We start from the raw sequence: 16,147 nt of genomic DNA on the forward strand, positions 1-16,147 counted from the left end.
TCAGGAGACAAATGTTTGGCGGCATATCATTCTGAGATGTTGTTGTGATGATTTGGACAGGAGCCAATTTGGATTACGAAAGTTAAAAATAAAAACAGGACAAGCAACTTCCTCCCGGCAACCTTGACAGCCTTGCTGGGAGACGTCTCCCCTGGACTACGTGCCAGTCTGCTAAGCCTCCTGATTGTGCCTGCTGGCTTCCTGTTACATTCAAAGTGTATAGAGAGAGCAGGGGGGAGCAATAATAGCTTGACAACATTTACATTTTTCAACGCTTCTTTTTTGCAACACAATGACAAACTGGATGTCCAGGGATAATATTGGGGAGTTCATTCATTCTTAACCGCAGACAGTGGATGTGCTATACAGTGTTTGACATGTTTATGCATTCATGTGTTGCTATTATAACTTTCATATGGGAAAAGAAGGCCTCATCTGACCTAATACAAAAGGGGCCTTTTGCCCATTAGCTATGGGCCCAATCTGAGCCTGCTAGGAAAAAGCATCCTCTCTTATCAGTAAGAACATCATCTGTTCCTCTGACATCAACCCCAAGACAGACATACACCACAAAGAGATTTGGCCTAACACTGTCACTCACTTCTTGATACTTCCCTATTCTTTTAAACTCCCCACTTCAAATCACAGCCTCCCTTGCAAAAACATGTTCTTGTCTTCTTTGCTTATTTTCATGTCTCGTGCACATTAGTCAGAGGCACGAGATGGCCTTATATGCCACTCCTTCTGTAATTCAACGCCTGTTTTTTATAGGATGCTTTCTATGGTAGATATACAAGAGTATCCATCTTGATATTAGTTCATCTTGAGCTGTGGACCTAGCCAAATGGTAGCACGTTAGCTGGTTTGGGTATCATACCGGACCCAACAAGGTCACCTGAGTTATGATGTGCCAGATGATGAGGTGGCTCAAGCCGAGCCTGAGGGGTGCTGTTAGCGGCAGGAACCTTGACCATGAGGTTGGGCCAGTCTGTCTGCTATACTGTTATCAGCCAAGGTGTTATGCTATACAATGTCTGGACAGCATATCTGGTCAGCAGTAGTTCTGATACACAACATGATCACGCAGCTAACACACAACTATGACTAACCAACAGCCGTAAAACAAAACCAGTCAACACCAAAAGAAGAAATCTCAGGTCTGAGTCAGTCTTTACAGTAAGTCAGTAAATATCCCCTTATTTTGTTCTGTTAAACACCCAATACAGATGACTTTATTGTGTTGAGAATTAGTCAACATAAAAAACACAAGGCAGGCTTGTTTCCTACGATCATTCCCCAAAATTACACCGGGAGGAATTTGCATCGCAACAGACATGGTTCAGGAGAGAGAATCCCCCTGCTCTTCACACACCGGGCACACAGACACTCAGTAAGGGATGGAGTCAATGCATTTGTTTGCTGTACGTGCCATGAAACCACCTTACAATTTGTAACTACACAAAATGTGCAATTTGTTGCTACACTGTATGTGGCATGCCACCACCTCACCTGTCAGGACCTGCCTTAAGGTTTTGTGAGGCATTAAGGGCCGGTTTCACAGACCTAAGCCTAGTCTTGGACTAATTCACACTTTCAATGCCAAATTGCCACTGAGGTCTGTGAAATCAGCCCTAAATGTTCTATTTTGGTAATTTCTTGCTGATGTTGGTGATTTGAACCTATACAGTATGACAACTCTTATGAATGTGTAATCTGTTATGGTTGAATGGCATAAATTGTGATTGTCAAATCATACCACTCTTACTACACATAGTAGGACTAATGGCAGTTAAGGAACTTACTGCACAGTATAATGTAAACACCACACAGCCACCTCCAAAAAGTCGATACAAACTTTTTTGGTCTAAAGGCCATTATTAAAACAACAAGTGCGTATAATATTGATGAATTGTAAGGTAAAGTATTGACAGACAGCATCTTCCACACTGAGAACCATTCACTTATTATTCAGGTATACTATACAGTATGTGAAGCTGTATATAACACATGGGCATTTACATACTCGGTAGTAGTAAAAATATATTTTTAAATAGTTTTGAGAATTCAGATGCACATTTATCCTGTACTTGTATGTTCAAAATATTTTTGCAAGACTCAAAGTTCTGTAAGATTATCTGGCAAAGACTGCCAGAATAGTCAGAAAAGCAAAATCATGCATTTGTACAATGTAAAAATACACACCACTACCACTTCACAGATTGTAATTAATGTTTTCATGTGCTGACTCTGAGTAAGGGAAGTGTTATGCCTTGGGAAGTCCTCTATTTTTGAGTATACATTTAAATAGTTATACATGATGTATCATAACAATATTTGTCTTTCCAGATACATCATGATATCGCAGAAATTAGAACCATTCAGAAAGCACAAAGCCAAATGTCCATTTCATCTTTTGTTTTTTATTTGAAAAAAAATATTACAAAAACTGGCAAGTTCTGTGAATCAATAATGGCATTTGTATAAAATACATTAAGTTTCAAATGTGCATTGCGCACAACATCAAAGTTGCATTGCTGACCTGAAGTTGCTACTCTTTTGACTATTTGGAAATGAGGAAAGATCCTCGGTCATCATTTTTGGAATGTTCTTTTGTACACTTTAAAGTGGCATCTCCAACTTAAGGCTTAATGTAACACTGAGCAAATGTTCCATGGAGGTTCAGACTGCTCTAAAACATCAAGGCATAGCCAGGCATCTGGGTTAAATGCACAAACGATATGGCTCAGATATTTCCTCCTTCTCCTCTTATATAGCAGCTCCTAAAGCTAGCCTAATCATTTGAGCCTTCTGCAGCTTCAAACACAAACTTCTCATCCTTTTATCACTGTTATGAAGGGTCATAACAACCAGTGCCATCTGCCATTTTCTGAGACAAGATCATGTCCATTAACATTTGTGTGTACAACGTCTTTGTGCTGTAGGCCTTGCATTAACACACTACCAACTTTTCTCTTGAATTCATCCACATGCAAATAATTCAACTATTTTCCATCCATTAACTTTCAGAATACATTGAACATCTCCCCTCTACAGAGGACTGCTACTGCATCATAAAGTTTGATGCAAAATGTCATATAATTTGCAGATATTATAGGCTTATGGTTTTCCCTTTTGCATATTGTTACCCATATTGTACCTGTAGTAACATGTAACATTCACTAAATATCTAAACCTGCTGACTCGATTATTCGGCTTCCAACCATGACATCTCAGATATGCGTTTACTTGAATATCTACTTGACTAATAGTAGAAATAGTCATGGACCATGTCTGAGTCATAATACATAATGTAGGTTCTGACATCTATGTTACCAGGCAAGGGGGAGTTGGGTATTACAGATGACAGTTGCAGGTTTCTCTTCACACCGTACCAGCTGATAATTTGCGAGCTGATGAACACTGAACATATCACAACGCATTCTTTAAGGCTTAAATATCATCTGCAACTCCAACTCTCCCTCTTACAAACATCAAGTGATCCTTCCCCCAATATTTCCCAAACTTCTTAAAACGCAAACATTTCTTGTGTGGGAATCATTGATTGGGGGCATTGCGGCTCAGCATCCTCATGCGGAGCCTGAATCACTTGGGGAACAGGAACCATGGGAGAAGTTATTTCCTTTTGCTTGAACGTAACATGTCCCTCTTTCTTTTTAAAAGGACTTCCCCCCACATCAACAGGTCCTGTTAGCTCCTTCACCTCTTCCAACCTTTCAATGGCGCTCTAATCCCCCTCCACAACAGGAGCCACGTCTTGGGACTGGGTGCCAGTTTCGGAGAGAGTAATCCAGGAGAAGACAAATCTCTTGCTTCGTTTAAGTCAGGTCGTCGAGTGACGCTCAGGTGGGGCTCATGTTTCAACATGTCATGCAACGAGGTCTCATGTTGAGGGGTTGAGGGTTCGGGTCGACCTGTGGGCATGAGAGAAAAAAAGGTATAAGCTTAAAAAATAAAAGGTACAGTGGACCTTAGACTCAAGTATTTGATGAGAGATTTCAGTTTCAGCGCAATCCAACTGAGGGCAGGGCTGAGGATGCTAGCTCACCTCGCTGTACATTGGAGGAGGTCGGAAGCGGAACTCTTGGACAAAGGCCATGAGGGGGCGCTCCAGGATTCCACTAAGGTCCTCCTCGGGCCTATGGGCCATTAGATTCTGCTCAGCCTCCTCGTCAGACACCACAGCACTGTAGTCAGGAGGAGCTGTAAGAGATTAGACACATTAGTCATCCGTTTCTCCTTAGGTCACACATTTCCATAGGTCTCAGTATCGACGCCTGGATGACACCGCTGAGCCATGCTACAGTGAGACAGAGACTTACGCTCAGGCTGCTCGGGGATGGCCATGCGGAGCCACTCCAGGTTCACACTGTACTGGCTACTGACACTGGAAGTGCGACTGCCGAAGGGATGGAGGGGGATGGTGCCCATGACCAGGGGCAGCTCCAGGGAGAGCTTGGAGGTCCCAGGGACATCTACACATACCTGGAGGGATGGGGGGGAGAGGGCTTTTAAAATTACAGTAACACAGTCTTACTTAGGCACTAATATTTGACCTCTGCTTAGATTATCATGCAAAATATTCGTAATACTCATGAAAGTACATGTAATGAAGTGCTATTAATGCTTTAAGAGTGTATAGTGCATACTGACTGGAGAGTGGACTCACCCTGAGCATGTATTCAACTTTGATGATCCGGCACTGCAGAATTGAGGGCCCTACGGGTGGGATCTTAATGGCACGTCCATGCCATATCTCTCTGCGGCTGGCGCCCACCACATCCCCACACAGCGTGGCAACCACCGCCCGCTTCTGCTTCATGGTTCCCCGGGCAATGAATGTCTGTGTCTGCGTGATGTAGGCCTTGGGCACCACTGAGCGTGAGGTGGAGTTGTCAAACTCCGCAAAGACAGGAATCACCTCACCTGGAAGATAAAGAAGAGAGGCTGTGAGATTATGTATTTTCATAGTTATGTAGAGTAACAAGATCTTCAATTTAAAGGGTTCTTACGAATAAATGGTTGGTTCTTACCTGGTGTGTAACCTTTGCGATCGATCTTAGCAGTTATGGACACTTGTCCAAAGTTGCGGTACCACACCCGTGCCATCTTGTCTTTAGTGCCAGCCTGGGGGGCCTGAAATAAAACATGTTTAATGCATGAGTGACTTGGGATCTCAAGATATTGTATACTTGAAAGCCATACTACAGCCAGAATAGTGTACACATTATAGCCATTCTCTCTATGCTTACCAGTAAGGCTGGTGTGTTTATGTCAATGGGCTCGATGACTGTGAACTCCTTCTTGATCTTCTTCACTGTAGTCCAGGGCCGATGCAGCTTCACCTTCACCCAGTAGCGGATGCTTCCATGCTTGCCTTCAAATGATGTCACCAGTGTTCTGATTGACCAAAACACATTGACAGTTAGTTGAAACTCAGTTTCTCAGTAATACATGTAGGCAAAATAGGCCAATATCAATAGCTCCATGTTGTAAGTTTCACTTTAATTAACATGACAATACACACCCCTCTCACCCTCTAGCCCAGTAATCAAGACATTAGATTTGAAAAAAGGATACTTACTCTTCAGGCAACTGGAAACTGAATGGAAATGCATGTCTTCCAGCAGAAAGGATGGTTAGCTCTCCGTTATCTGAGGAAGAATGAATAGGACAAAAATTTATCATTTGATGAAAGTTGTAATTCATTCATTGCCTAATGAATTCATGATTTTGTTGTGTTTCAATGTACGAAGATAAGATAATACTTAAATTAATCACCACAGGGGAAATTAGATTGCACCAGCCTAATAGAAATATATATAGTCATATATATAAAATGACTGTACTAATAACCAATACAAATGAAAGAGAAACTATGGTCTATATTGCTATTATCAATGCAGTTTCCTTTGTCACCACAAATACAAGAGCACAATCACATGGCCTTCTCTGCTTGCACTAAGGGGTGGTTCCCTTTCATTGTGCTGAGAACGTTTTTGTCAAACAACAGAACCTAAAAATGGCTGTGGCATAAGCAGATTTCCTATAGTGTTTTTCTCACAATATGTCATATAGTTTGGGTCTGGCTTCAGATTTAGAGTAGGCCTACATAGTAATTTCTGTGCACAAAACTGTCAAATCCTTTGACAGGGTCAAGTGTTTTGTTTATAATAACTTTCTCCAAGTGAAATCAAATGAAAACTTCGATAACCTTAATTTGAGAAGACCCTGAGTTAACTTTTGCCTCGGATAAATTGGTGAAGTGAAAAAATATATATATTTTCCTCGAGTAAAAATTCATAGAGTACTTGTTTTTTCCAGTCGCAAAGCATGAAACGAGACCTGATGGTTTTCATTCACGAATGGAGTGAATGACTAACCTGCTTGCAGAAGCACTTCTCTCCGGTTGAGATATTCCACTTCGTCGCTGTAGTTTTGAGTGTAAGCAGTACTGGATCCTGCCGAACGAGACTCAGTCCAATGCACTTTAGCAAAACCTTCGGCGTGCAACTTCAACGACTCCACTTTGCTTTCCCTTGTAAGCTCCAAAACAACTTTCCCAGACACCACATCCCCACTGCTGAAGACGGGAGGGGAGTCGATTTCAGGAGAGTCAAAGACGATGTAAAACTTTTTCAATTTGTCGAAAATCATCTTGACACTTGTTAGTTCCAAAGTCGGTACTTCTCTAATAATTTTCTTGCTCCGTGTTCAAGTTGTGAAAGAACTCTGAGAGTTTCAGTAGTCTCTTGATATCCTTCTCGCAACACTTGCAAAACACAGCTGTAGGACTGAACACTGCCACAGCTCCTTTTGCACGATGTGAAAGGGGCGGGCGCTCCGAATTTGTTATGCAAGGCCCATGTTAATAAACATCTTCCCTGGGTGTGGATAGAGAACGGGGAAAACAGTGCCTGGTGATTGATGGTTACAGGTTCTTAGACGAAAACAGGCTTACTGAGCATGCCCCAGAACTACAAAGGTCCTCCTAGTAAAACTTTTTGAGTAACAAAATAGTTACACACTGTGCTATTGTGCAAAGGTATTTATTTCATTTTTTTGTTTTACTTTCTATACATTTGTTGCAGTGCATGCATCGGTTGTACCATAATGAAACTTTGTGTTAGACTTCGTTTCACTGTTTTTGACTGCATGGCAAACATTATGATGATGATGATGATGTTAAAGACAATAGTAGCCGTACAGTTCAATTATAACTTAAAAACCTATTTGCATACATGCATGTCACTTGAAACCCATTAAATGCATGCACAAGTGTATGCATATCTTTGGAACATTTTGTTAAAGTTCCCCTTGATTGCAATATCAGGGCTAAAATCGTGTCTCAAAAAACAAAGTTGTTTACTTCTTTGTTTCCTGAAAGTATGCGAGGGTGCAGCACCGCCTCCATGTGGTGTGCACGCGACACTTGCAACGCCCCAAATTGCTGTCTGCAATTACACCCTATTGGCCAAGGCTGCCCTTAGTCATGGAACAACCGCCGCCTGGTGGCAACGGTAGGCTACTGTCAAATTAACTTCAATAGGCCCTGACCTTCGACTTCTCCCTGTTCTGATGAGATGTTTTTTTAAATGAAAAATGAATAAATAACAATACAAGTTCACATTAGTCAGGATACAAAACACTGACCTATCTTGGTAAACTGCCAGTCTTTGGTGCATTCAGTCAGCTAGCATCCTCCTCTATGCAGTCCTATGGACAGATAGAGCCAGAGACTTTTTTTATTTAACTAGGAAAATCCCATTGCAAGGCATACATATGGCTTTGATATTTCTCACTCAAGCCTGGTCTGCAAACATCTGGGTCTTTTTTTTTTTTTTTATCTTAGTTTGATGAGATTAGTTTCTTCCACAGTTCCTCTACACACATGCAAATCACAGGGGTGACGTGACAGAGAGAGACACCAAAAGGTGCCCTGATTCCTTCATTTCAACATTTATTTTATCATGTGTGGATAGTAAATGCATAACAGTCAACATATGAGGCCAGCAGTTGCTCCATAGTGTCTAGGTAAGAACTGCTCCTTTAACCTAAGCCTACACACTTTAACAGAAAGATACTGTATCTGGTACAAAAGTCACATTTTGACACATTTCCCCAACATATCATGAAACACCTTCTAAATGATACTAAATGTTGTATTTATTGAGTTAGAATAAGACAACTGATATGTCTTTAAAAAGGCATGTGGCTGACATGTTGTCGAGGGGGGTTGTCCAAGCAGTTCCTGGAGAGAGGTTTCGGTCCAAAAGCCTCCTTATGGGATGTGCTGAAGTGTTGTTGATTGTAGGGAGCAGTAATGTGGCTGGCTTTGATCTATGGACAGGCAGGACAGACAGACAGACAGACAGACAGACAGACAGACAGACAGACAGACAGACAGACAGACAGACAGACAGACAGACAGACAGACAGACAGACAGACAGACAGACAGACAGACAGACAGACAGACAGACAGACAGACAGACAGACAGAGAAGCCTGATTGAGACAGGCTAGAGACAGACTTGCTGATGCGTGCACATGAAAGAGTCAAAGAGCTTGTGTGTACATTAACCGGTGTCTTAGTTTCAACTAGTTCTCTATACTGAGATGTCTGCATTATCTCAGTGCTGACAGAAGCAGCCCACATCTGAGAAGCATTTTAAAAAGAAGACATCTCATATGCTATGTGTGTTTAAATTAACATGGAAATGCTCTACTAATATGGATAGTGAAATGTTTTGCAAAAAAGCCCTCTATTCTGACTTCTGACTGAAGAATTGACATATGACACTCTAAGCTTGAGGGACAAAATGAAACTTTTTACATGTTGAATAACTTGCAACACTGCTTTCTGGTGTTCATTGACAGGCAATTAGAGAGATGCAATTGGCCTCCATTGATGTTGGTTTTCAATGGTACAGAACTTCTGTACACAAACCAACAATAATGCAGAGTGTGTAAATCCTCTACCTGGTGAAGCTGTCTTGGGCTAAGGTCCTGTCTCTTGCTGTTCAGTGGGAGGTAGTCCCTTTGAACTGTAGTCAAGGCTGTTCCAGGCTCTGAGAATCATAACAACGTCATAACGGAACACCTCCATGACCACAGTATGTTTGGAGCACACACAATTTTATATCTAATGGTTTTATTTGGTATCTGTATCTGCTCCAGATCTGTATGTGCTTTAGCCTACTCCAATGACTATCATTCGCATGCCAAAAATGTTAGCACATCTAGACCCAATCAATGTTAGCAAGGGATATGCAAGCAATGGAAGCAAGATTGAAGCAATGTTACATCACACCAAGAATCATGTCATACTCTGATTATGTTACAAGGAACATAGCAGTAGGATAATCTCAAGTCCATTGTAGGCTATGGACGAAAGATTATCTTAGTGCTACAAAGCTCTCTCTGTCTCTCACCTTGGCCAGCCAGCACATGGCCAGGCAGGTGGGTGAATGGTCTGGCTTGGTCCCGATCCCTCCTGGGGTAGTGCTCCTGGGCAGCCGTGTTGTAGAACAAGCCTCCCAGACTGGGTCTGCCCAGCTCCACGTTGCTCCTGGTCCTCATGTTGGCCCCACTCACGTGCACTGGCCGCTCCCTGTGGTTTCCCTGGTGGGAGGTGGGAAGGGGGCGGGGGGGTGTGGGGGGGGGGGGGGGGGGGTCCAAATAGGTTGGTAAGGGTATGGAAGTCCCAAAAAAGTAGGGTAAAAATGGCACCAAAACTGTTGGGCCACTGAAGGTATGACGCAAAAATATCACACACTTATTTTAAGTTCAAAAGACCATTGACCAGTATGGTTTCAACCAATATCTGTAATGTTTTGCATTATATTCTAGCTACATAGAATATAATAGGTAGGCTTGTGCAGCAAGAAACCCTAACCCTAACCTTAGCCCACAGAGGTTATGGCCATTTTCCTTTCTCTCTTTTATTTTCTTTCTCTCTATTGCCCTCTCTTTCTGCAACATTCTTGGAGGCTGGTGGAGGTAGCATGGAATGGAATGAGGAATGGTATCAAACACATTCCATTCCATGTATATTTGATACCATTCCTCCCCGTCTTCCAATTTCTGCCTCTACCAGCCTTCCCTGGTAGACTTTACTGAAATCCCATAGATAGGTCAATTCACAGGTTTCAGTTTCACCTCAGAAAAGAAAAAGCCGTTGGTGGTAGCCATCATACTCTCACGGTTATGTCCAAGATCAGTGTCCCCTCTGGGGACAGAGCTGAGGGTCTTTATCCTCTGTACCAGGAGCACTGGGGCTGGGGAACATGCCCATTAAAGGGAATTAGCCAAGCAGGAGAACTGGCACACTGGGGAGCATTTGGAAATTAAACAATACAGCATTCTATATGGGCTGCCTCAATTGCACTTGTTACAAATTGCAGTCTAATAAAAGCATGCTCAATCAAAATGTGTTTCACAAAGGTGTTGAAATATAGACCTATAAATAATTCAGTATTGCAATAAATAGCTTGTTAACTTAAGCTTGCCTTAAGGGATTGTCAGTCAGTTGTAGACCATAATATAGTACACAATTGAGCTTTTCTCAACAGATTCTGAGTATGTATGAATAACCTTGGTTTAGGCCTACACACCTGACTTAGCCTCACAAAACGCATCCGACATTGTAGTTGTCCATTTGTTTTCAGAGAAATCCCCAAGATTGACCTTCAAACGTTCCTTCACATTGACTGGACTGTGTCAATTAAATATTAGACAGATACAAATAACTGAATGTTATGATTTGGTCAAGGACTTCCTACTATGACAGGAAAATGTGGCATGTTTACAAGATGCTGAGGTGATCATTTTGACACACATACTGTAAAGTCGCATAACCTACCTATGGATGCCGGGGTGGCTGAAAGACACATCATGGGTGGTTTCTGTTTCCAGTACCTTCTTTGGGTCTCCCATGGTTACAGAGGAGTGGAAATGCTGTTACACAGCAGACAAAGAATAAACAAACAAATAACAAATAAGTGTACAGTAAACATGTCCCCCACAAATTATATTATTTCAAAACAGTCAATTGGCCTAAAGTTGCGCTCTGAGGTGCGCTCTCCTCTTTGCATGCTACTATGGCATTTAGCCGTCACAAGATGAATCGGTGTCACCTCGAAACTCCTACACAATCTCTATGGCAAGATGCATCTTTCACCATAGTTTTAGCAACATTGGGCCAATCAGTGTAATTTTGATAATGCTGCATCTGTATTGCACGACGCATCAATCACGCAAATTTCGTCAAAATTGTCCCAGTGGTGTGGGAGATAAAGCGTGTGACATATGAACGGACAGAGACCGATCCATAGTCCCCTCCTCTATTTCATCGTGGAGGACAACAAACAAAGACACTTTCAGTAAACACTGAGGCCAAAACACTTACATTTCGTCTAATTTCGACAGTGTCTTATCAAAGACCAGTTTAGGCCTTAATGGCAACAATCAACGTAGGAAAAAATCATACAGACCTATAATAACAGAAAACAAAAACATTTCAGAATACACACATGAATGTCAATGTGAATGTAAAATGGCCATAGTGGATACTAGGCTACCTTCTCCATGGGTTGAGAAGGGTTGCTCCACTGGCCTTGGTACACCTCGATGTGATGGGAGCCAAAGTGGTGAGCATCCCTGTCCCCTTTGATGGTGGGTTCTCCTCCTGACTCACATGAACATTGGCAACTTCACAATCTGACCTCAATATATTTCTCACAGGCAACTACATTTATGAAGAACAAGTGTACAGTAAACATGTTGTCCACCACAAATGATGTAGCGCCTCTCCATAAAGAGTGATGGGAGATGCCTGTGAATGAAGCAAGATGTTTATTCATAAACGTTTTACTCTTCCACAACGAACATTGCCTACTGCATTAGGCTACTAAATCTCCACTTTGCCCCTATTATGACCTATGTAATGATAAATTGCGTCACCTCAAAACTCTATAACAATCTATATGGCAAGACGCATCTTTCACCAGTTTCGTCAAAATGTGGCCAATACGTGTGATTTTGTAAATATAAATCTATTTGTATGGCAAGACGTATCATTCACCCAAATTCTATCCCAATTGTCCCAGTGGTGTCGGAGGTGTCATGTGACATCCGAAACGGACAGAATTTTGTGACATACGAACGGACAGAGACCGAATCATAGTCCCCTCCCCGATTTTATCGTGGGGGACAATAATCATTTGACCTAGAAACAAGATTCTCTCAGTGGTGTTTCGTGTAGCCTTGCAGTACTCTTAAAATTCCAAGGTTACACATTACAGTGAAAACAAAGCATCTGTTTTAAAGATTGTGGATGGTTCACTGAAGCGCACACCCTGGCAGAAAAGTTAATTCAAAACTAGTGTATGAGTTGTGAACCTGGTGAACCCCTCCTTCAGAGCTATTACTGTACATTTGACAACCTGAGACCACATGTGACTAGATAGATTGCCTAGATGTGCATGCGTAAATCAATATAATTTCACAAACCCAAAAGCTGAGAATGACATCAAAGATATGCACCACCATATGGGACTGTCATAAAGACATAACAAAGCCAAACTGACCTAGATGTTTGACCTTAGCTTTTACAATGGGAGAGACATTGTATGGAGTGAACATAGCCTTATGCGTGGTTTCTGGCAGCTTTTCCTCCTGCTGGTTCTTCTTGATGGCCATGACGGGTCGGATGAGGCCAGGGGCAGTGTGGGTTGAGGACAGGTGCTGGAAGCCATCCATCTGGGTGGTGAAGAAGTTGACAAGCCTGGGGTCCGTATGCATCTTGAAGTTGGTGCAAAGCTTGGTCCAAGCAGGGGTGCGACTGATCTCTATCCTGGGGTGGTAGGAGTAGGACTTGACTGCTTCCGTTAGATAATCTTTGATCCAGCCAAGGTCCTTGTGTTCAACCTGGGCAGGGGTAGGGCGAGGAATGGCGCCCCTCTTGGGAAAGGTGGCGTAGGAGGTGAAGTCCTTCTGGAAGGTGGTCTTAAAAGTCTGGTCAGGTCCATCGCTATTATCACTACTCCAAAATGGGATGTGTGAAGACCGGAGAAAGTCCTTTCCAGTGAGCGGAGCTTGAATTAGTGTGCTTACAGCAGCCATTGAGTAGCACCTTTCTTACTACTCTCTTTGTTGTGTCCCTGTTTACATTACTTTATCTCTGCTGTCAGGGCTAACAACCTCCCTTATTCAGATGTATGGAAAAAAGTGCCCACTGCAGTGGCCTCACCATGGAAACTGTGAGAACATGCAAAAGAGGGTGATGTCACAATGCTGTTGCCTATGACATGAAATATGAGCAAAACAAACCATCACCATGGAACAGTAGAATGGAACAGTAGCCTAACATCTCACAAACAAATGAAAACATATTTTAACATAGTACCTACTAAAGTACCACCTCCTATTTCCTATCAACCATTCAGTACGACAGAACACACATCCCCATTTTCACCCATTCAATTGATTCAAACCATTCCTATTCCATTTCTATTGTTCTGAACCATTAGGATTATTTGTGCTTTTGTGTGTGTTTGAGGTCAGTTGCAAAGGGAAAGCAATGTAATGTAAGGGAGACAATGAAAGTCACTTACCCATTCCATAGTCAAGAGCATCACTTGAATAGTTGTAGCAGACATGAGTCCCTGCCTCAAGTGTTTTTTATGTATAATTTAACAGGTTTGTGGATGACTTTACTATATCAATTTACATTCTCACATTGCACAGTATAGCAATGCAACACATGGCTTGTTGTTTTGAAACATTTGTCACCATGGTTCCAAAATATCTGGCATGGGGTTGCTTAGGCAGCTCCATAACTGCGTTGATATATAAACTATATTCTATCCTCATACATATGTTTTATTCAGGTGTGATACAGCTAATCAGAGATATGACATACAGAGATTATGGAATCAAGATCAAGAAATCAAGAAGTATTTGTAGCTGTACTGTGTGACAGCCATTGGGCAAAGATTGTTATTAGGAACATGTATGCACTGCTCACACCTGACAGGTAAGGTAGTGACCTCATAAGGGGAGTTATAGTCACGCAGTTGAACACTTACAACAGCAGATGGCAGTAAAATTAAATTACCTGCTAGCACCCGGTCAAAGTAAGTGGCTGGTTTTGAGTTGGCTGTGAATGGCTTTGAATTTACTGTGAATTATTCAGTGAGTGAAAAATTAAGAGTAATTTACTTGATACATTATAGGTTTATTTAATATGTTTGCCTAGATTCTAAACTTAAGTAGCATATGCCTACTTGGTTAGTTTCGTCTACTTTAAACGGCAATCTCCTTGCTGAGGCAGAGGAGGACGTGATGTAATATAACTTCCGCCTCTTTCAGCCCCTTTTCGTTTAGCCTCAGCTAACGGCCGGGTGGGTACACGTTTTTGTCCATAACATTTTCAGTGAAATCGTCTAAAATAGATATTTATAATGTCATAGAAACACTAGAGTCTGTCCGCTACCACATTGAGTACCATGAAACCTTTTGGATGTAACATTAGAGACGAGGAAAAACTAAATATGATAGTTGAAACACAAGTTCCAGCGCATGTGGCAGATCAAGAGCAGGCCTTGCTGAGTGAAGTGGTTTTAGCTAACTGATAGCCAGCTAGCTACAGCCACTGCTTGCTTGTAGTTGAGTGCCAATTTTGATATGTTTAAAGACAAAAACAATTTGCTGAAAGAAAAGATTAAATAGTATTGTAGCTAGTTATGTTAATACGCGCATGTCTCAGATCAACTTCCTTGTAACGTTATTCAATTCAATGCATGGTTAGCTGACTTGCTAGCTAATGTGTCAATTTCTCTTTACAGCCCGCAAAGATGCAGATCTTCGTGAAGACGTTGACGGGGAAGACTATCACCCTTGAGGTGGAGCCCAGTGACACTATTGAAAATGTCAAGGCAAAGATTCAGGATAAGGAAGGCAAGTTGGCAAGATATATTATTTTCAATGTCTATGACGTAGGAATGGAATCATAGCAGTAGTACACTTTAGAGTATGCCCTGTGGACTTTTCAGTTTAGAACTCATGAAGGCACGCAGTTGTCATGTCAGGAGTTAAATTTATATATCTAACATACTTTTTGTAATTTAGGCATTCCTCCTGATCAGCAGCGTCTGATCTTCGCTGGCAAACAGCTTGAGGATGGGCGCACACTGTCAGACTACAATATCCAGAAAGGTAAGGGAACACACTACAATCAAATTGTGTCTGTCATGGCAATGGTTGTGCTTGATGAACCCCATGAGAAATCTTTGCATGCTCTGCACTAACCTTCAACTGATGCTGTCCCCTGTCAGAGTCCACTCTGCATCTTGTGCTACGTCTGCGTGGAGGCATCATCGAGCCATCTCTGAGACAGCTTGCCCAGAAGTACAATTGTGACAAGATGATCTGCCGCAAGTAAGCAACTGAATACATTGACATTAGAGGAAATCGGAATGAGGACTGCCCTCATTACTATTTTTCAAAATTTGGAGGCCTTGTTTTTGTATTGTTAATTGTGATGGTATTGATTAACTGTCAGTCCCCTCAATTGCACTAAGTTCCAACATAGACACTCCAAATTGGACAGTTTTAATTGATCCTGTTTTATGTTGCAGGTGCTACGCACGTCTCCATCCTCGTGCTGTCAACTGCCGCAAGAAGAAGTGTGGACACACCAACAACCTGCGCCCCAAGAAGAAGCTGAAGTAAATGGTTGGATTGGTGCTTTCCGTGGGCGAGATTCAAAACTATTGTAATCTGTTCAATAAATGGTAAAAAAATAAAAAAGCCTTTGGCTGACATTGATTTTGTTTGTCCTAATGTGCCAGGTTATCAAAGCCATATTCTGTAAGAGGTGCATAATTCCACCAATGTGAGCCACTGTTAGTTTATGTAATCTGTACCAACAAAAATGGAGCAAGTGCATCCTATGCATTTTCACAGGCAAATCAGTCCTGACATCTTGGTTCTCAAGCAGTGACATTTCACATGAGCAGTTTTTAAAAACATAATTTAATGCTATACATTTGTTTACATGTCTCCTAGGCTGAGTAAATCATTAACAATGGATTGTAATAGACCCTAAATGTTTCCGGTTATGATAAGG

The 16,147-nt window shown here is 41.8% G+C and overlaps 3 protein-coding genes across 3 annotated transcripts; 1 reads left to right on the plus strand and 2 right to left on the minus strand.

Moving 5' to 3' along the window:
• Positions 1-2,400: 2,400 nt before the first annotated feature.
• arrdc2 (arrestin domain containing 2) lies at positions 2,401-6,799 on the minus strand. The gene is made up of 8 exons (XM_083671981.1): positions 6,402-6,799; positions 5,603-5,672; positions 5,271-5,418; positions 5,052-5,154; positions 4,688-4,944; positions 4,341-4,503; positions 4,067-4,221; positions 2,401-3,932 (listed from the first exon to the last, which is right to left on the minus strand). Exons 1-8 carry the CDS (start codon positions 6,673-6,675, stop codon positions 3,879-3,881), a joined length of 1,224 nt encoding a protein of 407 aa, XP_083528107.1. The 5' UTR covers positions 6,676-6,799; the 3' UTR covers positions 2,401-3,878.
• A 1,418-nt stretch (positions 6,800-8,217) lies between these two features.
• LOC310805811 (stabilizer of axonemal microtubules 5) lies at positions 8,218-13,140 on the minus strand (the record flags this gene model as incomplete). Its single annotated transcript, XM_083671617.1, has 8 exons — positions 8,218-8,358; positions 8,998-9,086; positions 9,450-9,639; positions 10,177-10,295; positions 10,632-10,732; positions 10,880-10,974; positions 11,598-11,704; positions 12,606-13,140. The coding sequence occupies 8 exons, from the start codon at positions 13,138-13,140 to the stop codon at positions 8,218-8,220; spliced, it is 1,377 nt and encodes a 458-aa protein (XP_083527743.1).
• A 1,254-nt stretch (positions 13,141-14,394) lies between these two features.
• Positions 14,395-15,846, plus strand: LOC310805600 (ubiquitin-ribosomal protein eL40 fusion protein). The gene is made up of 5 exons (XM_083671354.1): positions 14,395-14,420; positions 14,865-14,976; positions 15,148-15,234; positions 15,354-15,456; positions 15,657-15,846. The coding sequence occupies exons 2-5, from the start codon at positions 14,874-14,876 to the stop codon at positions 15,748-15,750; spliced, it is 387 nt and encodes a 128-aa protein (XP_083527480.1). The 5' UTR covers positions 14,395-14,420; positions 14,865-14,873; the 3' UTR covers positions 15,751-15,846.
• The last annotated feature ends 301 nt before the right edge of the window (positions 15,847-16,147 follow it).

The sequence above is a fragment of the Argentina silus genome (genome assembly GCF_951799395.1).
Source record: "Argentina silus genome assembly, chromosome: 6".
Taxonomy (NCBI): Eukaryota; Metazoa; Chordata; class Actinopteri; order Argentiniformes; family Argentinidae; genus Argentina; species Argentina silus.